Below are 21,808 nucleotides of genomic sequence, written 5' to 3' on the forward strand. Positions count from 1 at the left end.
TTCCAACATCCCATCTCACACAGCAGCCAACCAGTTGCACCGAAGGGCCAGCAAACATGGTATAGAGGTTGAGGCCTTCACCTGATACTGCCTCTTGGCACTGGGATTCTGAATACTGGTGCTAGAAGGCAGCAAGGAAAATGGTGCCAGTGCGGGCAGGACCTTTGAAAATGCACACCTTCCCATCTAGGTGATGTGATTTGGCCTGCACTTTCCCCAAAAACGTGACAGCAAGGCAGGTTTGGGAAAGAGCATACTGTGGATGGAGGAAGGACAATTGCCCCATGATTGAGAGCATAACCTCGTGCGGATGCTCCGAAGCCAAAGCGGAGAATAACCTCCATGTAGAAGCAACCCACAACTCACCTGAATGTATCAGAAGAACCAGTCTCATCCACGGTGTGTGTTCATTTGCAGAAGGGGACAGTCTGGTGGCTGATGCTGTAGAATCTTTTGTTTTCCGGAAAGGGACCTCCACCCCCCAACAGCCTCCTCCCTAAATAGCAGTGCAGTGCTTTGTGTGCCACAGGGTAGGAGAAGACGCAACATAAGCAGGCATGAAGTTTGTGTTGTCGGTTTTTTGCCTTGTTCGTCCACCTGTCTGTTGAATGATTCCACATTCCTCAGATCTTCCTTGAGACTTCATGCCATTGTTTTTAAGTGACTGCTGTTCATGGCCCGGGCTACTAAGGAGGTCTCTGGCTTGCCTGTCTCCTTGTTATTCCTGCCCTTGGAAAGAGAGCAAGCTGGGGTTCTGCATAGCCAGCAAATGTGAATTAACATTTTTTAAAAAAAAAAATTATAAACTTTATTTTAAAAAAAAAAGACATTTGAAAGTGCATAAAGAATCTTGAACAGAATACAGAATAATAGATTTACACTACAACAGAAAATATAAGCAAGATATATAGAACAGCTAAATTTTATAATATTACTCCTCTCCCTCTCCTTAATTAATTATACCCAAATTTTATACTCAACATTCTATATTCAGTCATATGCATCACATTTTATATTCAACATTTTAAAGATTTTAGTTTTATAGTTGATATATATTCCTCTTAACTTCAAGCTATGTATTCAAAGAAATCTCTATTTTTCCTGGAATTCCTTTGTTGGTCTGTTGTGCGTATAAGAAGTTAATTTAGCCATAGAGGCATATTCATACAATTTATTCACCCATTCAATCACATCTGGACAAAATTCTGTCTTCCGTTTTGCTGCCTGTGCAACTCTCGCAGCTGTTACCATATACTAATTAATTAGCATATTGATCTAATGAGTTGAATAGGGCTTTAAAGAATTCTGTCTCTGTCTCTGTCTCGAGACAGAGGGGAGTTTAGATTGCCCTCCGCGCCGCTGGAGCGGCGCGGAGGGCAATCTCAACTCCCCTCTGTCTGGAGATCAGGGGGCGGGGCCACCAGCCATGTGACCATTTTCGAGAGGTTCCGGAACTCCGTTCCCCCGCATTCCCCCTGAAAAAAAGCCCTGATCAAAACAACTTACAACACAGTTAAGAACAGCCAGCAAACTGAAGCCTGAGGCAGAACGCAACTTTTCCCCTTACCTTGTGCTGGTGACCGTATTTCATAATAAATTGTATGCATTTTCCCCCATGTCTCAGGAATAGGAGCAGTTTGGGGTCTAGAAGAGAGAGCACGAGGAAGATGTTTTTTAGACTTGATTATTTTTGGATCGAGTGAAAGAGATCTGTCTGTATATCACTAGGGGATCAGGAACTGGGGGAATGAATCTGATGCATGTATGAATACAGATGTCTTGCGTCTGAATTGGTGACCTAACAACTTGTATATTGAGCACCATATAGATATGTAAAGGACAAGAAAAAAGAGGACATTTGGGGAAGGGGGGCTTTGTTTTTTTCTGGAGGCAAAATGGATAAATTTGAGGGACCCCCCCCCAAAAAAAACCTCTTATGAAATGTCTTCTCTTTTCGAATGAATGAACTTCTTAAAGCAAGATTTCTCACACTCAAAATGCATAGCATGAAAAAAGTCCTCAGAATAGGTTAAAAAAACCCTATGAAATATGTTACTTTTTGAAACCTTGTCTTAAAAAGCATTTAACTCATTCCAGTTGTATAGCATGGGGATTAAACTGAGGATTTCTTCAGGGGGTTTTTTCCCCAGTGGAAAAACGGGGCAGTTTGGGGGAATGCTGAAAAAACTTTACGATTTTCTTTTCTATTGAAATATGTAGTATGAAAATTACTCAAAATGTGTAGTATGAAATTACTGAATGTGTAGTATGAAATTACTCAAAATGTGGAGTATGGATTTTTTAAATTTAATCTCTACAGCATTAGATTATGGTAATTCCAGCTCAGAGGATTTCAGCTTGGTTCATTAGGCCTGTGGGGACAACAGTGCTGTTCCCTGAGGGAGGGTGACTGGGTTTAATTTTAAAGCTTCCTCGGGTTTATAAAATAAGATTTTTCTCCTTATGTTGAATGTGCCATATACTAAACATGTGCACAAGACTCTGTAAATATTTGGAGCAGAGGGGCTCGAAGTCAAACTCTGGGATAATTTTAAATAGCCGTCTGAACTGAGAAACAGGACTTGGGGCTTGGGTGAGGTGTTTGTCTCCCTGGGGACCAAGGAAGTTGCCTTGGTTGTGTCTGAAAGCATAAGTTCTGAAATAGATTAACAGACGGTAAAATTCATCCTGCCATTCTGGACCTGAGGGAAGCTTTTGGCCATTTCGGGGTTTTTTGTCTGGGAACGCCAAGAAACTTCACACTTCTGAGTCAGATTTTCCTCTTCAGCATGTTTAGTTCAGTCAGAGGTTAATATTTTATCATTTTGACTTCCCTTATTTTTCTTCTCAGTAGATATAGTGGTATTACGTATCAACCAACATGCAGGGGAAATATCATCATGCAACGTTTGTACATTTGTGCAGACAAGCATTGGTATCAGTAGGGTTTGTGTGGTCTGTATGGCACTGTTGTAGGATTGCCAGCCAGTTTGGTGTCGTGGTTAAGAGTGGCAGGATTCAAATCTGGAGAACCGGGTTGGATTCCCCACTCCTCCGCTTGAAGCCAGCTGGGTGACCTTGGGTCAGTCACACAGCTCTCTCAGAGCTCTCTCAGCCCCACCCACCTCACAGGGTGATTGTCCTGAGGATAATAACAACACACTTTGTAAACCACTCTGAGTGGGCGTTAAGTTGTCCTGAAGGGCGGTATATAAATCGAATGTTATTATTATACGCCATTTTGACTGTAGAAATGACCCCCCCCTCCCTATATCTCAGAAGTTTTAACTCCTGCTAATAACTCTTACAATGCTTGGTGAGCAGAAGTTAACAACTATGGTGGTGAGGAAAAGCTCTGTTATTAAAAAAAAGTGTTTTGAACTTGAAACTAAGCAAAGTTTGGATTTTTCTCTCTCACACACACACATACTTTTCAGCTTCGTAATGATTTCTGCAAAATTTTACCTTAGGTCGAGGGCAGACTCCAGAGCGGGTGTTTTTAAACTCATAAGTGAATGCAACTACGTGTTCATTTGTAGCATCCAGCTGCATGGGGAGAGGGATCTTACCTCCTACCCCAGAACGGATGGATAAAGAGAACCCCATTGTGTGGCTGGATGGCCCCAGTCTTGCCTTATGTCCCTCCTTAGCCATCTCCCAAGCCTTCTGATTTAAGACTCTCTCAAGAAATACTATCATCAGCTTTCAGACTGTGCTTTGACTGGTAAAAAGCAATGTTGTAGCTGTGTGTATTTTGGAGAGGGGTGTACAGTGTGCTGAGGTTTTGACCTTGAACGTGGCCAGATGTCTCAGCTGCGGTCAACATGCTGTCACTGCTGAGTAAATTTGCAAGGGCTCGCTTGGTGGGGGCCTTCCATTCTTTCCACAGTCGTGCTTTCTCATAGAGGCAATTACGTCCCCATGAGAGGGATCGTGTGGATCATTTCAAGCTAGTCTGAAACGATTTGTCTGGACACAGCAAATGGGAGGAGGAAAAGAGCTATTTCCAGGAGAAACTCTGAATGGGGAGCAACATCAGCTTCAGCTTCCCTTGAAAGCGCAGCTGTTCCTGTCTCCCTAATCCCGAGGATTCTCTCCTCCTGTGGTGGCACAGAGGGGAGATGGAAAACACCATTTCTCCAAAGCAGTAACGGGTCTGTTCAGGATGCTTTTATACCTTTGAGGAGCACTTTTTGATTGCATTCACTTGGGGCACAGTAGAAAAGATCAAGAGTCCAGTAGCACCTATAAGTGGTAGGGTATGAGATTTCCTAAGTCACAGCTCACTTCTTCAGATCTACTGCCACAGACAAAGAACTAAACTACACGAGATGCCCGACATGAGTCATGCTCCTGCAAGTTTACCTGAGAAGTGTAGTCGGGCCCTGCCCCCAAACTCTAGCAGGAAAACTCAAGCAGAGCGGTTTCTGATTTTCAGAGAATCTGAAAATAAGCATAAAGTCGAGCATAGACATGAAATCTTTCTGAAACTACTCATAACTAATTTACATGGCATATTAAGCAATGTGGAAACTCACTAGTGGCACATATCTGTATCAATATCCAGTAGCATAGCATATAGTCCCTGTCCCTATCAAAGCATGCCTCTGAGCTGTTTCTTATGACACAATCCTATAATCTGGGTAGAAAGCCCTCCTGAATAATTCAGTTTTGCAAATTTTGTGTAAAGCCAGGAGAGTGGGGGCTTTCCTGACCTCCTCAGGCAGACTATCCCATAAATTTGGGGGCATCATAGAGAATGCACTTGTGCAGGCAGCTATTCATTTTGCCCAACTGCAGGGTGGTATCTGCAGAAGGCCTGTCTGGATGAGCAAAGCTGCTGTGGCAGAACTGGGGGGAAATCGTCACACAGATATGAGGGCCCAAGTCTATGAAGGACTTTGAATGTGATACTCATGATATTGAATTCAACCTGGTAACTGATGGGAAGCCAATAGAGTGACTGCAAAATGGGAGTTATATGCATGCTACATCTAGTTCCTGAGAGTAAATGAGCTGCAGTGTTCAGTACCAGCTGGAGTCTCCAAGTCAACTTTGAGGGGAGACCTATGTAGAGTGCATTACAGTAGTCTAGACTCAATGTCACTGTGGCATGAATCCAGGTGGCCGGGTTGGGAGAAGGCCTTTTTCACAGCTGCAAATATTTGCTTCTCTAGCAGCAGTGCTGAGTCTGGTATGACACCTAGGCTCTTAACTGAGTCAGCAGGGTCAACTGAACCCTATCAAAGGTCAGAAGCACAATGTCCTTCAAGATTTCTGCTTTTCCAACCAGCACCTCTTCCATCTTGTCTGGGTTCAATTTCAATTTGTTTACTTTCAACCAATTGACTACAGCTGTCAAGCAGTGACTTAGTAACTCACCATGGATTTTGGACAGTGAGATATAGAGATGAGTATCATCTGCATATTTATGGCATCCAGTTCCATAGCTATGGATGAGTTCTCCTAAAGGCTTTATATAGAGGCTGAATAACATGGGAGATAAGATTGCGCAGTAGAACTCCACAAGATAATTCCCACTCTGAGAATAACTGGTCTCCAGTAGCAACCCTTTGTGTCCATCCCATGAGGAATGATTTAAACCAGTCCAAGGCACATCCCCTAATACCTACTTCTGCCTCCAAACGCCTCAGCAGGATGGCATGGTCTACTGTGTCGAAGGTTGCAGATAGATCCAGGAGTAGAAGCAATGAAGCATAGTCTTTGTCTACATCAGATGGAGGTCATCAACTAGAGCCACCACAGCCATCTCCGTCCCATACTGAAAAGAGTCCAAAGTATGAGAGCTGTCAAAGGAGGACTGGCGGTGGTCAGCTACTGCCCTCCCAACCAGTTTGCTCAGAAAGGGCAGGTTAGAGACTAGGCGATAATTGGCTACATCGTTTTTGTCTAAGGATGCTTTTTATGTAGTGGGCTGATGACCACCTCTTTGAGAGGCTGAGGGAAGGTGCCTTGAGTGGCTGATTTATGATGAATGTCAAGGGCTGCTTTATATGGGCTTTACAAGATTTCAGTAGCCAGGATAGGCAAGGATCTAGAGTACAAGTGGTGGCCTTCACAGATGCCACAATTCTGTCAATATCCATCTCTGGAACTGGGTCAGAATGATTCAGAAATGGTCCAGACAGTGTGTTACGCATTACTTCTGCCTAGCACCCAGACCTATAAGAGTATTCGAGCTATTTTATCAATAAAAACTTTGTGTACGCCTGTACTGGAAAAAGGGTTTGGGGCCTAGGACCTAGGCCTGATCAATAGACTGCAGATACATGGATAGACCAGACTAGCAGAGACCTGAGCTGTACCTAGGGTTCTGTTAATTTGCATGTTTAGCAAAGGCCATGTATATAAAAAAGAGGTCACCATGATTAGGAGGGGTGGTATAATGCAGGACTAGGCTAGCTGGAAAGACTGGAGGGAGGGAGAGAAGAGAGCTGAAGCTGCTGCTCTTTGGAAGGCAAAGCTTGCTTCCAAGCTTTGGAGCTAAGATCAGAGAGCTGAAGCTGCTAGCTGGAAGAGCTGAACTCTTCTTGGGAGAACTGCAGTGACTGACAAGAGCTGAAGAAGCAAGGAAGAGCAAAGCCCAGGAATTGCTGGCACCTGAACTCGTTGACTCTTGGAGACCAGCACCCTAGGACAGGATTCAGGCAGCTCCAGGATTCAGGCAGCATCTTCACAAACAGAAGAGTCCTGCTGTGGCAAGGCTCTTTGGGGTGTTTCGGGCGCTGTTCCAGGCCTCGCCTCTGGCCAAATCCACAGAACTGCTTGCGTACTTTACCAAGGGATTGTGAGTAGGACTTGGCGCTGGGGTCACTGGTTACTGATCCAGCATTGATAACTTTGGAAATGTCTCATAGTTGTGTTTAAATAAATTGCATTTATACTTTGAATTGGTAAACATTGAACCTGGTCCTCTTGACTCTGGGGGTTACATTTGCAAAGGTGTTGCAGCTAATTGTCTGTTGTTGAACAGTGAAGGTTCCATGGTTGTTGTGGGTTTTCCGGGCTGTATTGCCGTGGTCTTGGCATTGTAGTTCTTGGCGTTTCACCAGCAGCTGTGGCCGGCATCTTCAGAGGCGTAGCACCAAAAGACAGAGATCTCTCAGTGTCACAGTGACACTTGGATAAGCCACTCCTCGCAGCCCCAGCTGTGGGGATAATAATAACTCTGACTTTGTTCAGTGCTCTGAGTGGGGCACTAATCTGCCTAGAAGAAAGCCTTCGACAATACAGTGAAGGTTCCAATTTAGGGGTTAAAAGATGTTGCGATACCTTAACAGTTGGGATGGATGTGAACTAGCTGCTGCCGTGGTTGCAGAAAAGTCGCGTTTCTTTGCCGCCATCACTGCAGTTCCATAAGTCGTCCATGGAGCTCTGCAGCATGCTCCGTCAGCTTCAGCACGAGTTTTCCGCCAGCATCTTTCCAGGTGTCTTCCAGTCTTCTTTAGATCACCCAACTCTGTGATGAACCAGGGGGCTGGTTTCCACAGCAAGGGGTTGGCATGTCGATAGCACCGATGAACCTAGGGGAGAAAGCCTGGACTATTAAGCCTGGACTATTAATTGATGAAGACACTTCAAGCTGTTGCTCTAGTCAGAAAGTCTGGTGGCAAACGCGCCTTGGTTTGTGAACCTGTATAAAGGGACCAGCACATTAAGCAGATGCTAATAACTAGGATTTTCCTTTCCAGAGCCACTTCCATTCTTTCCCTGTGCCTGCTATTAAGCCAGCTGGTAGTGATTCATGTATACAAAACCGGAGGCATAACACTCTGTCCTCTCGTGCTCTCAGATCTGCCCGGCAGCTGGGAGTTAGCAGATGTAAGGACACAGGCAAAATGGGTCACTGCTGGTGTCTGCAAACAGGGAGGGGGGAATCAGAGATCTGAGTGATCAGAAGCCAGGAAAACCCTGGATGTTGCGGGTGGGACAGCTGCTGTTTCAGCCTTTGGGTTCATACACCCACCCAAAACAGCAGCAGCAGCAGCAGCAGTGGGTAAATCGCACCATCTGCCGCCCCCTGCGGAGCCACTGAAGTGCCCCTTGTAACGCTGAGCCTTGCAGAACAGAATTTTTCAAGCTTATCTTTGGGTTTTTGTTTTTTACGTAATAGGAAAAACAAGCCTGCCTGTATTGGCAGAAGGGCATTATTATCCCAGAGTGGGATAAGGAGACGGGAAGCTGAAATGGATCTGACTCAAGGGAGGGAGCTCCCTGCCTCAGTCTGTTCCTACTTTGGCTGGTGACCAGGTGTAGGTAGTATGTTTTCCCCTCTGCACCTGCTTTGACCTTATCCAAATTACCTTTACATAAATTTTTTAAAATTTCAATATACAAAAATGCAAACATATAAACTATAATCATTTATATTCAATATCAGACATTTATGTGGAACTTGCTTAAATTTTCTTTTCATATTTCACTTCTATTTAAATACTTGCATTGGATTTTTTCCATCTATCTTCACATCTAACAACATTTTTATTATAAGCAAGTATTACCTCTTTCCTTTTATCATTCGCGGTGTTAATTTGATTTTGTTCTTGATTTTCAGCTATATAAAACCTTTCCATTTTCCTTGAAATTCTAAAGTCCGTTATGTATAAAAGATGTTCATTTCCCCATCGCCGCATATTCATTTCGTTTATTCTTCCAAGCCTTCTCAGGCCTGGGCATTTCACCGCCTTCCATTTTGCAGCAAACATTACTTCGCCACCATCCCCATGCACCTCGATTGCCTCTTCTTAATCTCCTTGCCTTTCCTTCCTTCCCGTGCAGTTGGGGAGAAGGGGATTTTGGCGGCTCCAGTCACTTGGGAGAGGTAGAATATCTGGACCCCTCCCCCTCACAGTGCCCTGCACAGATAAATAGTCAATGCAGACGGAGGTATAATGTTCATTCGGTGCCTCCTGTGGTCGTCTTCTCTAACCCTAATTGTGTTCTGCTGGAGGCATTACAGGGGATTGGTAGGAAGGGAACTCAGCCTCCTCTCACCCAGAGGCCTGCTTGGGAAGGAGCACAAGGAAATGCTGCTTGGGCCACGTTCCAGAAGAGGGAGTGCAGGCAGCCGTCCGTTTCTCTTTATCCAATTAGGTTCTCATTCTAGGAATCACAAGCAGGTTTCCAAGGAGGAAAGAGTACAGAGCTGGAAGATATTATTCTGGAGTCTTCCTCCATTCCGTGCCCATCTAGTACAACAGACCTTTGCAGGATGAATCCAAATGTAGCCTCCCTGTGCTCCTTTTGACAGAGACAGAATCCTAACTGTTTCTGGATCCATTCCCAGAGAAGGCAACCTTTTCAGAACATGGCTCAAATCTCGTCCTTTTGCAGTAAATAATGAGGAGGAGGAGGAGGAGGAGGAGGAGGAGGAGGAGGAGGGTGACAGTGCTTATATACCGCTCGTCCAGACAGGTTAGTGCCCCATTCGAAGCAGTGAACAAAGTCAGTGTTGTTATTATTCCCACCAGGGCTTATTTCGAGGGGAAACTCACAGGAACGCAGTTCTGGCTATTTCCCAAAGAGGTCACATGTCAGATGGCCCTGCCCACATGACCCTTGACCATTTGGGGCCCGTTTCTGCCTGGTTTGGAGCCGAAATGGCCCAGATTGGGCCTCTGATGGGTGGTGGATCCCTCTCCCACTCAGCAGTGGCCCGATCCTGACCATTTTGGGCCCCTTTTTGGCCATTTTCAGCCCCTTTTTGCCAATTTGGGCCCAATTTCGGCCGTGAATGGCCAGGATTGGGTCCAAAACAGCCAGAATAGGTGATGTCAGGGGGTGTGGCATATGCAGATCAGTTATACTAATGACACACTTCCGGTGATGGCAAGAGGCGTGGCATATGCTAATGAGTTATACTAATGAGCTCCTTCAGCTCTTTTTCTACGATATACCCCTGATTTCCACAATACACAACTGGGGAGCTGGGGCTGAGAGGAGTGGCTGACCCAAGGCCCCCCTGCTGAGCTCATGGCAGGAGTGAGATTCGAACCAGCAGAATGCTGACCTGCAACCCAACCACTCCCAGCCTTCACAGCGCAAGCAAGAAAGCCAAGGTGGTGCAGTGGTTAGAGCACTGGAGTCCCCCCCCCCCTGCCATGGAAGCTCGCTTGGTGCCCTGGGGCAGTCACACACAGCCTCATGGGGTGGTTGTGAAGCTAAAATGGAGGAGAAGAGAACGATGTACGGCGCTTTGGGTTTCCCCTTGGGGAGAAAGAATGAATGGAGTAAATGAACTGTTTGGAAACTTGGGTTGGTGCAGAATATCCCAAAGCAGCGGCAGCAGCGGCAGCAGGAGGCCTTCCATCACAAAAGCGCCGGAGCCAAATGGCGCCGGTCTGTCGGTTTTCTCAGGTATCCCAGAAATCCTATCTGTGGTGATAAGATATTTGTATTCTTAGTTTTACTGTTTTGACAAGTGTGGTGTTGGAATCAGAATATATCCTTTCACGTTCTGATTCTTCCATACTACAGAAGTAGTTTTCTGTCCTGCGTTTTTAATCCTGCCTTTCCTCCAGGGTGCTGAAGGAATCGTGCATGGATCTCTCCCCCGCCCCTTTTTCATTTTCCCTTCACAAAAATCACATGAGTAGGTTAAGGTGAGGGAGAGTGGCTGGCCCCAGGTCACCCAGTAAGCTTCCTGGCAAGGAAGGATTTGAACCTGGGTCTCCCAGACCTTAGCCCACCCCTTCAACCGCTACACCATAGTGGCTCTGCTTTGCCTAGAATGGCCAACGGTATGGATAATCAACCCTCACCTTTGGCATAACCTCAACCCTACTGGCTTAGTGGTCTCAGTAAGCCCCATATGCCTTCAGGGCACTTTCATTTCAACTGGGATGACATCCTAGTCAGGTGGCACAGAGAGAGATCGTGACCGATCAGTTGCTTGCAGGAACTCGGGTTGCCGATTAATTTTCCGAAATGTCCCCTTCGGTTATTGCAGTTGCTAACTCACCAGCAGGTGCACAGCTTCAAAATGTTTTTCAGAGTATCACAGACTGAGATCTAGTTCATCTCCTAGTACCTAGACTAGGTGGAAATGCAATAGGAAGAAGAACCTTCAGAAGTGGTCTCGGCACCTGAGCATCGGCATTGTCAGTCTCGGGGAATTGTCCACCCAGCATGACTTCTTCAGCTTTACCTTATTGATGGTTGTGCCTTAGAAGTGCTAGTTTTTGCCTTGGGACAGGGGGAAGAACAAAGAATGCGGATCTTTGTAATGAATAGAGAGTCAGAGAGTCGTTATTTAAAATAAGACTATTCTTGATCCATTAAATGGTGTCCTTCCTTGTTTGTTTTTTTATGTTGAGAGAGAGAGAGAGAGCAAGAGAGTGAGTGAGAGAGAGAGAGAGAGAGAGTAAAATGGAAACTGCAACACTGGAAAGTAGGTGTATACAGAAACATTAATCTAAGTTGGCCCATTTTCCTTAGGATGGCCTGAATCACATGATTAGTCCACTGATATTAATGGGAAAGACTCCTCCCTATCTCGAATCACTGATTCAACACACCTCTTAAATTCCTATGATCTGGGTGGCAAAATTCGAGTTCAGTAGTCCCTTAAAGATTTCCAGGGTATAAGCTTATAAGAGCCAAGCTACAAGTGATGCCTGACACAGGTTGGACACTTGTCAGCTTCCCTCAAGTTTTGATGGGAAATGTAGGCATCCTGGTTTTACAGCTTGGCTCTCCATTACAGCTGCAAGACCAGGACGCCTACATTTCCCATCAAAACATGAGGGAAGCTGACAAGTGTCCAACCTGTGTCAGGCGTCACTTGTAGCTTGGCTCTGAGCGTCAAAGCTCTCTGATGAAAGGAGCTTGACTTTCAAAAACTTGCCTGCTGAAATTCTTCTTTAAGGTGCTACTGGACTCAAATCTTGCTCTTTTAATGAACAGAATGATCGTTTGGATTTATTCTTCCGGTTGCTTTGAACAGGAGCAGTGCGCTCTAACCTGCTTTTATTTTCCCTTTGCTGTTTGAAACCCCACATAGAATATGGGACCTGGGGTGTTTTCGGTTTCCTGGAGATCTTTGTGATCTTATGAAATGTGAGATTCAAATGGGAAATGTTTGATTTGCTCCACAGACAATTGCTAAAATGTCCCCAACGTCTCTAAAGATGACCCTCAGGCAGCTTCAAGAAGGGGCTTCCTTGAGCCTGCAGGGAGTTCTCGCCATGGAGTTCAGGCTGAGCCAAGCGTGCATGGTAAGACAGCGGTCCGACTGGTGCTTTCTGACCCGTGTGCAATAGATGTATCAGGCTGGCAGTTAAAGCTCACAGGGTGGCCGTCAGTCTTGCTGCTTCAGAATGGTATCTGGAGCATCTCTGGTTTGTGTTTGTGCCCAGAGTCTGATGAGACGTGATGTTCCTATGTACAGAGCCAAATGATGTTAGTTTTAGATCTCATGCAGGAAAGCACTCGGCTTTTGCTTCTGTGGAAGAGACAGCTCAAGGGGGGCATTCTCCAATCCAGCTGTTTCCCAGGGCGCCACGGAAAGTGAAGGGGGCGGAAACATCTAAGGGAATTCTAAGGCATATTCTGTAGAATAGTTTTCCGGGAAGAGGAGAGAGAGAGAGAGAGAGTTAAGCCCTGGAAAATGGCACACTTCTTTCTCTCTCAAAAGGAGATGTTAGCAGTGGGGTTCCAAAAAGGAAACCTAGAAAGCATGTAACACCAGTGCCTGCTACAAAATCTTTAGTAAGGTTATATTAGTTACCACTAATGTTCCATTCCTTAATGTAAAATAATTGCATTTATAACAAACACAAGGACACAGGTTGTGGCTTTACTGCTGGATTCCCACCACGTTCTTCCAGAAGCTGTTTGGCATTCAGCCAGCTAAAAATACACCCAAAGGCACACCAGGGCCACCAAGCTGTGTCAAAGCAGCATCTTCTGTGTACTAGGATGAAGGGTGAGACAGAAGGACAAGCGTGAAGCGAGCTGAGGAGCTAGTCTGGCCCAGGACTGCCAAGCATAATCATAAAAACCTGAATACTTGGGGTCAGGGCTTTCAGCAGGAACACAGTGGAACGGAGTTCCGGAACCTCTTGAAAATGGTCACATGGCTGGTGGCCCCGCCCCCTGATCTCCAGACAGAGGGGAGTTCATATTGCCCTCTACACTCCCCTCTGCCTGGAGATCAGGGGGCGGGGCCACCAGCCATGTGACCATTTTCTCCAAGGGCAAACCACTGAGTTCCACCACCTCTTTTCCCAGAAAAAAAGCCCTGCTTTGGGTGAACACCAATTTCGAGGGAAATGGTATTACTTCACTTGAACTAAACATAGGAAGAGTAATAACTCTTAAATTGCCATATTATCACATACTTTTTTTTTTTATCTTCCAGAGAGGCCATGACTTCTACGAAGGTGTCCGAGCAGGTAAGGATATAGATCAAGATAAGTAGCCATGTTAGTTTATCTGTAAGACTAACAAAATTTGTGGTAGGATGTGAGCTTTCCTGAGTCACACAAAAAAATCACACCCTACCACAAATGTTGTTAGTCTTATAGGTGCTACTGGACTCTTGCTCTTTTCTATCGAGCAGGTAAGGTACAGGCCAGAGAGGCCATTTCAAGTTAGGATTGGGATTGCTGTCATCAACTCGATGCTTTTTGTCGCCATTAAGAGAGCAGTAGCAGACCACTGGGTGTCGATCGTAACTATCCGTCATTCTGGCAAGTGTGCAAAATCCTTTGTAAGATCTGGGAGACACGTAGAAGGTGGCAGCCACTTTCCTGGCTTCCGCATCAATCCACGTGCCGGATGTTGCCAGGCACAATCTTAGGTGGCACCTGGATTTTACTTTACTTGACATTTATTGGAAAGGGATTTTGTTTTATGGAAAAGAAAAAGCCCAAAAACAGGAACATCATAAAGAAGCCATTACTAAGAAGGAATCATCTGCATTTGTAAATAAGAACATTAATAACATCAGATTTATATACTGCCCTTCAGGTCAACTTAACACCCACTCAGAGCAGTTTACAAAGTGTGTTGTTATCCCCACAACAATCACCCTGTGAGGTGGGTGGGGCTGAGAGAGCGCTGAAAGAGCTGTGACTGACCCAAGGCCACCCAGCTGGCTACAAGCGGTGTTACCGGAACTGGTCTTCTTCCAATAAAATGATTTGTGGGGGAATTAGCAAGCAAAGAGAATGGCTATGCAAGAGGCCGGCAACCGCAGGGATCTATCACCAATTTCTACCAGGTCCCTTCCCAAAAGAGCAAACGAGGCTGGTTCTTAAAGTCCAACAATAACTTTTATTAAGAACAAAATGACATGCACGTACACTCGCAATTACGGGGTAAAAATAATTACACACACACAGAGTCCTAGGAAGCTTAGTCAGAATTTGGGAATACAGAGAGAGGGAGCAAATATATCTACCTATCCTGAAGTGGTGGGTGGGTTCCAGTCCGTGGGAGAAGAGAGTTGCTTCAAACGCCAGCATCCTTGGCTAGGAGAGCAAGAGGCTTGGGTAAACCTCAAGGGAACAGCACTTGTGGATCCGGAAGCATGTACGGTGAGAGAGAGGCTTAGGGAAGTGACCCTAAGGGAGCAGCCAGGAAGCATGCACGATTTGAATGGGGCCAGGGCTCTACCTTTATAGGTAAAATGTGCCCTGAGGTAGAAGAGGCCACCTAGCCATTAGAACAAAGGCTCCAACGATCAGTTCCTGGGTTTGACAAAAGGTTTAATCGCCTTGATTGGTAGCTACCAGGGTGTGTGAAAGCAAATGCAAAATATGTTCTAGCGCTGCACAAAAGGGATAGTTTGCTGATGAAGTCCACCAGAGCTAAGTTGATGGATTTAGGTGGGGACTGTACTTTCCCAGGAACAACTGTATATACTTATGAATGTCATTTGATTAGCTCCTCATTCAAGGACAGGAGATCTCATCATGGAAGAAGGGAGAGGAATGTGTTAAGTGGGGATGACTCTGCGAGACCTTTGTTGCACTGGACACCTATGGGGCTGGTGGGACTGCAAATCCAATCACCTCTTAATCACTCTGCATTCCTATGCGGCATTCCATCCATGCATGCCGTGTTCTCCTGGGTGGTACTCAGCAACTGTTGGAGGCTCTCTGGTGGCAATACAACGGCCATTTTAAATCCAGAGGCCTGGTGATATTTTTATCATCACAAGCAACCATATTAAAATGGTTATTAAAATGGCGGAGGCCAGGCCGACTGCTTACAGCGGAGGAGTGAGGAATCAAACCTGGTTCTCCAGGTTAGAGTCCCGCTGCTCTTAACCACTATACCAGACAGGCAGTGATGCAAAGCCAGAGTCAGTACGCACCCAAATAAACTCACCCATGGACCTGAATGATTATGTTGTTGCTTTGTGGCATAATATATTTATTTAAAATTTATACACATACCCTAATCCCAGCAGGGGAAGATCCAGGGTGAGTAACAGCAAAGATAAAGTAACACCAACAATAAAACTAAAAACCAAGAAAAAGAAGCAGCCAGCCCAAAGTAAAACAACAGTTCCACATACACATGAGGGTGAAGCAAACCTTAATTTGCGCTTAGGACTTAACGACACACTGGTTTGCAGCAGAATGGAAGTATTTAGAGGCGGAATAATCTGGGCTCTCCTAGATGATTTCCATAACAGACATCTCAGTGACTTTGGTTTGAGCTGTTCATGAACAGCCGTCAGATTCCTTGGAATCTTATTTGCATAACGGGACGGGGTCATTCCATTGGACTGCTAGAGCATGCAGTTCAAGTATAACGGGGTTCGGCGTGAATTCGGGCTAGATCTCATTTACATCATCAGGAAGCCGCAGGGCAACTAGAATATTCATGGATCACAACAGCTAGTTAGGAACTCTGAAGCCTCAGTGCCCGCCATGACACATCCCCAGCTGCTTACAGCAATAATATTTATTGCTTGTATTGTCACTATTATTGGATCAGTTAATCAGCCTCTAGCAGAACTGTTTATACAGATGTTTACATGTTCTGTTATCAGTGGGAGGAAGGAAGGAACTGGGTCTTGTAAACGAATCTGAGCTTGAGGGAAGGGAGGGTTATCCCAGAAGAGCGACTGGAGGCACAATCCCACCCGACCTGGTCTGCACTGTACAGGACTGTGACTGCCGATGCTTTGGTAGCGTCTGTAAAACTAGGATATTGACTCGGCTGAGAGTTGATGTGCATGCACACACACAGACACACACATATCCTGTAACCCTGTCAGGACTGGACTGTTTCAGACTTCAGAGAGTGGAATGTTAAACAAAACCTCTCCGAGTGGATAACTAGCACAGCAAAAAGACAACTAGCCTAGAACTTTTCCTTGTGACATTCTGGCTTTTCCGTGAACAAGAAGTCTTTCTGCATCGGAAAATGCGATTCCCCACCTAGGCCGATTCCAGACGACTAACCTGAAGGCGCTGCATGCCGCCATGTTCCGGATCGCGACGGGGAAAATGCGAAATATCGTGTTTTCTCGCGCGAGTTTGGCGTGAAATCTTAGTGTGAAATCTTAGCCCGCCTGCACTGAGTGGGTTTTTGAACGGGGAGAGGGGTTCATCTTCGAAGAGCTGCCGAAAAGCCTACTGGTGAAACACACTGTCTGTGGCAGGGAGAAAGCTCTTGTTAAAGTTACTTGCTGAAAAGAATGCTATTAAAAAACACAAGAAGACAAGCAGAGTTAAGAGAAATCTTTAAGGAAGCAGGAGCCTTCAGCCAGGGCCGAGAGAAACACCAATAATTGTAATAATCACTGGGAACAAGCACGGTTATTGAAACGCCCTAGGAGTCAGAGCGCACAACCAGATTAATCATCACACCAATCTATCTAGCTACATGAAGTGCTGATTGAGAAATAAACCTCCAGGGTGGGCAGCAGTTATAGGTAATCCATTTCCTATTTAAGTACCTTGATTCTTCAGAGGAAAAGGCTGAGTAAGACAAAACGGGGGTTGAATGTGGTGTTGAAAATTGACCTTCTAGGACAATATCATTTCCAACCTGGTTTTACCCACCTTATTCACATGGGAGGTTACCTAGCTAGTAACTCTTCTCTCCCTCATCTCCATGCCCTCTTCTTCATCCTGTTACCATGTCCGTACACAAGTAGGCACTGCTGCTCCTACGTTCATCCGTCTCTTCTATCTCTTGGGACCGAGCAGGGGAGCAATTGCCACAAAGGTGAAAACTCAGTCTGTGAAGGAGCCAGTGTGGTGCAGTGGCTAGAGGGTTGGATTAGGATCTGGGCGACCCTGGTTTGATTCCTCGCTCTGCCATGGACATTTGCTGGGTGACCTTGGGCCAGTCACATACACTCTGCCCGACCTACCTAGAATCACAGAATCGTAGGGTTGGAAGGGACCTCTAGGATCATCTAGTCCCAATCCCCTGTACAAGGCAGGAAACTCCCAACTACCTCCCCCCCCCCACACACACACCCAGTGACCCTTTGCCCAGAAGATGGCAAAACACTGTCAGGATCCCTAGCCATACTGGCCTTGGGAAATTGCTTCCTGACTCCAAAGTGGCAATCAGCCTTATCCTGGGCATGTAAGAAGGCCACAAGAATTAAGCACTGATGTAACCCTTCCTGCCCTCCCTCTCATGATCTGCCCAGGCTCACAGAATCAGCATTGCTGTCAGATGGCCATCTAGGCTCTGCTTAAAGGCCTCCAAAGAAGGAGAGCTCACCACCTCCCGAGGAAGCCTGTTCCACTGAAGAACCACTCTGTCAGGAAGTTCTTCCTAATGTTTAGCTGAACACTCTTTTGATTTAATTTCAACCCGTTGGTTCTGGTCTGACCTTCTGGGGCAGCGGGAAAACAACTCCGTGCCATCCTCTATATGACAACCCTTCAAGTACTTGAAGATGGTTATCATAGCACTTCTCAGTTGTCTCTTTTTCAAGCTAAACATACCAAGCTCCTTCAACCTTTCCTCATAGGACTTGGTCTCCAGACCCCTCACCATCATCTTTGCCCTCGGGACAAAGCTTATCTTTATCCTTCTTAAATTGTGTTGCCCAGGGCTTTTTTTCTGGGAAAAGAGGTGGTGAAACTCAGGACCGCACAGTGATGTCACTTTAGGTCAGCTGGAACAAGGGGGGAGTTTTTTAAAGCTTAAATCGCCCTTGGCAAAAATGGTCACATGGCCGGTGGCCCCGCCCCCTGATCTCCAGACAGAGGGGAGTTCAGATTGCCCTCCGTGCCGCCGAGCGGCACGGAGGGCAATCTGAACTCCCCTCTGTCTGGAGATCAGGGGGCAGGACCACCGGCCATGTGACCATTTTCAAGAGGTTCCGGAACTCCGTTCCACCGCGTTCCAGCTGAAGAAAAGTCCCGGCAGTGCCCCAAACTGAACACAATACAACCTCACAGGGTTGTGAGGAAAAAATGGAGGAGAGGAAATGATGTAAGCTGCTTTGGGTCCCCATTGGGGAGAAAGGTGAGGCATAAACAAATAAAATGTGTGGGTAGTGCCTCAGTAATGTTAAAGGTAGATGAATGCAATATATTCGTACGTCTGTGCCATCAAGTCGCAACGGACTTATAGACCCCCCAGCAAGGGGCTTTTGAGGCAAGTGAGGAGCAGAGGTGCTTTGCCATCGCTTTCCTCTGCAGGGTCTTCTTGGGTGGCTTCTCAACCAGGTACTAACCCTGCTTAGCTTCCGAGATCAGGTTGTACCATGTCACCATCCCTCCCCCATAATATACTGTCGTTTATTTGTTTGTTGTTTATTATCTACCTTTCTCACTGAGACTCGAGGTGGATTGCACAGTGTAAGTCAGTAGTCAGTTTCAAAGACATTTTAATAAACATGTAATAGGGTATATACATGCAAATGTGCAAAGATTTAAAACCAGCAGAAATCCAACAGAGCTGAAGAAATGCTGAAACAGAGCCCAAGCAATTCTAAGATTGACATATTAAATACTGTAGGGACTACTCAGTAGGATCATACTTATAGCATAATAGCAACAGTAGTGGAGTTTATAGTCCATCATACTTACAGCAATAGGAGTAAAGTCCCTATCCCTTTATATGTATTGTGTACTTGGGGGAATGGGATCTTGTTCTTCTCCCATCTTCTTGGACATCTGATTCCTCTTACCCCGCATCCTGCTGTACATCAGAACTGTGACCTTTTCTAGCAGCAGAATGTAAAAGGACCTTTCCCAGAGATTTTGCGAGTGGTAACATTTGGGGGGAGAAGAGGCATAACTAAAATTTCTTTGTAATCTGGTTTGATGGGCAATCGGCTAGGGTCTTAGAGGGATGGGCTCTAGGATGGAGGAAACTAAAGCTCACAAGGTTATAGTAAGTTTGCAAAAGCAAATACTTAATATGAATGAGGTTTTGAGATAAAGGGGGGAATTTTGTGGTAATATGGAGGGCCACTTTGAACGGCAGATATTCAGCAGTCATGGTGGATTTGGTAGGTAGCACGGATACAAACAGTGAAATCCTAAGCAGTTACTCCAGTCTAAGCCCATTGATTTCAGTGAGCTTAGACTAGAGTAACTGCTTAGGATTTCACTAAAAAACAAGTTCATTATATGGAGTGCAGACCATTAAAACAAATGCTTAACACTTAAGGTTTAATTATGTGCCATTAGTAGCAGAAATTGAGAACGCAAATATTTACTTTCCCTTTGAATGGCATTCTGTTCTGTATGCAGAGGAGTTAGCCGTGTTAGTCTGTGGTAGCAAAATCAAAAAGAGTCCAGTAGCACCTTTAAGACTAACCAATTTCATTGTAGCATAAGCTTTCGAGAATCACAGTTCTCTTCGTCACATGCATGATACAGAGACTGTCTCTGTATCATGCATCTGACGAAGAGAACTGTGATTCTTGAAAGCTTATGCTACAATAAAATTGGTTAGTCTTAAAGGTGCTACTGGACTCTTTTTGATTCTGTTCTGTAGAAGAAGAACAGACAGAACGAGCTGCGCTGCCTGTACTGCAACAGAGCTTAGTCTTCCAGTACAGTCAGCAGAGAGAATAAGTAATCAGCTACTCCTGATATTTCTGTCAGCAAAGGCCTCTTGGCTGTAAAAAATAATTACTATTTTCCCCCCCTTTTTGGCAGTGATCATTGACAAAGACCAGTCTCCAAAGTGGAAGCCAGCTACCTTAGAAGAAGTAACAGATGAATTTTTGGACTCATGTTTCAAGTGTCTTGGAAGCGGAGATCTCAAGTTACAATAGAATTGGACTAAGGCCAGCCTAATTCTGTATTAATTCCAGTTTCCTTTAACACAAAGAAGGAATGTTCACAGATTCGGCTTTGAAAGGCATAACCTGCATTGAGTGGTAGATGCTTACTAGTATTACATAAGCAAGAGGATTTGCATTTCTGAAGACAAAGCTTGGCCTTTTAGAGAACCAGGACGGTGCTGTCATCAGCTGAATTTGTGCTCTTGTACTTTTCCACGTAAAATTAAGATTGCATATATAAAAATCCAGATATTGTTTAGTAGATTAAACTAGATAGTCTGTACAGGAGGTGAACCATGTCGTAAAGAAGAGCCAAAGGGAGTGGTGGGCCTGATAAGGTCAGCTCTGACTTCTTCAATGCACCAGGAGCTGATTTGCAGAGTGATAAATTTCAAATCCATTAAAAAATGTGGTGGTATTTTTCCCATAGGGGTGTCACTTGCTGAAAACAAAGTCGATTAACTGTATAAATTAACAGGTTCAACTATGTGCAAATTTTTAAAACTCTAAAAGGAAAAATGGCTTTAAAAAGAGAATGATAGGTGTCATAGAAGGCACCACCTTAGAGGGGTTTATATGAGAGAGAAAAGGGGTGGGAAATGCCTAAGCTGTCTACTGTTGGATCTGGATCTATAAAAATACACATTGAAAATAATTCAATTTTAACTGCACTTACATACCACTCTTCTGGACAGATTAGTGTCCCATGCAAAGCGACAAACAAAGTCAGTATTATTATTATCCCCGCAACACAGCTGGGGCCAAGAGGAGAGACTGCAGAGTTCATGGTAGTAGTGGGAGTCGAACCAGCAGAGTGCTGATTTGCAGTCCAACCACTTGCGATCCTGGTTTTGTGATACTTGCTTTGTGCCTGTTTCCTTTCCCATTCAACCTCACCACGTAGACATACCGTTCACGCTTGGGGAACAATCTTAAGCAGGTAACCTCAGAAGTAACTCCCATTTTATTCAACAAGGCTTACTCCCAAGAAAGTGCTCCTAGCATTTGATCCTCGTCTTTAGCTTGAGACCTCATTCATATTTCTACAACTGCAGTAAGTGCTTAACAGCTTGTCCAAACTTTCTCCTTGTATGCAAATAGCAAATATTACTCATTTTGCAGTCTTTACCTTAGATCAAACACGGAATGAAATTTGATCGTTTGGTCACAAAGCATTTTTTTCAGATTTTACCTGCTTAAAAGATTTATATCTTGCTTGGTCCAGAACCTACCAAGGATGACTAACACCATAAAATAAAACAATCGAATGCATTTTAGAAATGAAGCTGCCCTGGAAGTGGCTGTTCAGAGTTTCAGGCAAAGATCTTTCACATCATGGACAACTGAATCTTTTTAACTGGAGATTTTACCTGGGATGATCTTGTCGGCAAAGCAGATACTCTACCATTGAGCAGCAGTGAAACCAAGCATCTCTGTTTTTGAACAGTGACCACTTAAACTGTAGCAGTATGAAATCCGCATAAAAACAGAGAAATACAAGCAGGGAAAGAAAAGGGCAGGGAGATAAAACTCAGTTAAAAGCCTGGATGGACCAAAACC

The 21,808-nt window shown here is 45.1% G+C and overlaps 1 protein-coding gene across 1 annotated transcript in view; it reads left to right on the forward strand.

The window, feature by feature from the left end:
* HIBCH (3-hydroxyisobutyryl-CoA hydrolase) overlaps positions 1-20,903 on the forward strand; it is a 92,129-nt gene extending 71,226 nt beyond the window's left edge. The window contains exons 12-14 of the mRNA XM_054972973.1: positions 12,117-12,236; positions 13,382-13,415; positions 20,121-20,903. Of these exons, the coding sequence (XP_054828948.1) occupies positions 12,117-12,236; positions 13,382-13,415; positions 20,121-20,239 (273 nt within the window). The 3' untranslated portion in view covers positions 20,240-20,903. The remainder of the gene's footprint in view (positions 1-12,116; positions 12,237-13,381; positions 13,416-20,120) is intronic.
* Positions 20,904-21,808: the final 905 nt, after the last annotated feature.

The sequence above is a fragment of the Eublepharis macularius genome, chromosome 2 (genome assembly GCF_028583425.1).
Source record: "Eublepharis macularius isolate TG4126 chromosome 2, MPM_Emac_v1.0, whole genome shotgun sequence".
NCBI lineage: Eukaryota > Metazoa > Chordata > Lepidosauria > Squamata > Eublepharidae > Eublepharis > Eublepharis macularius.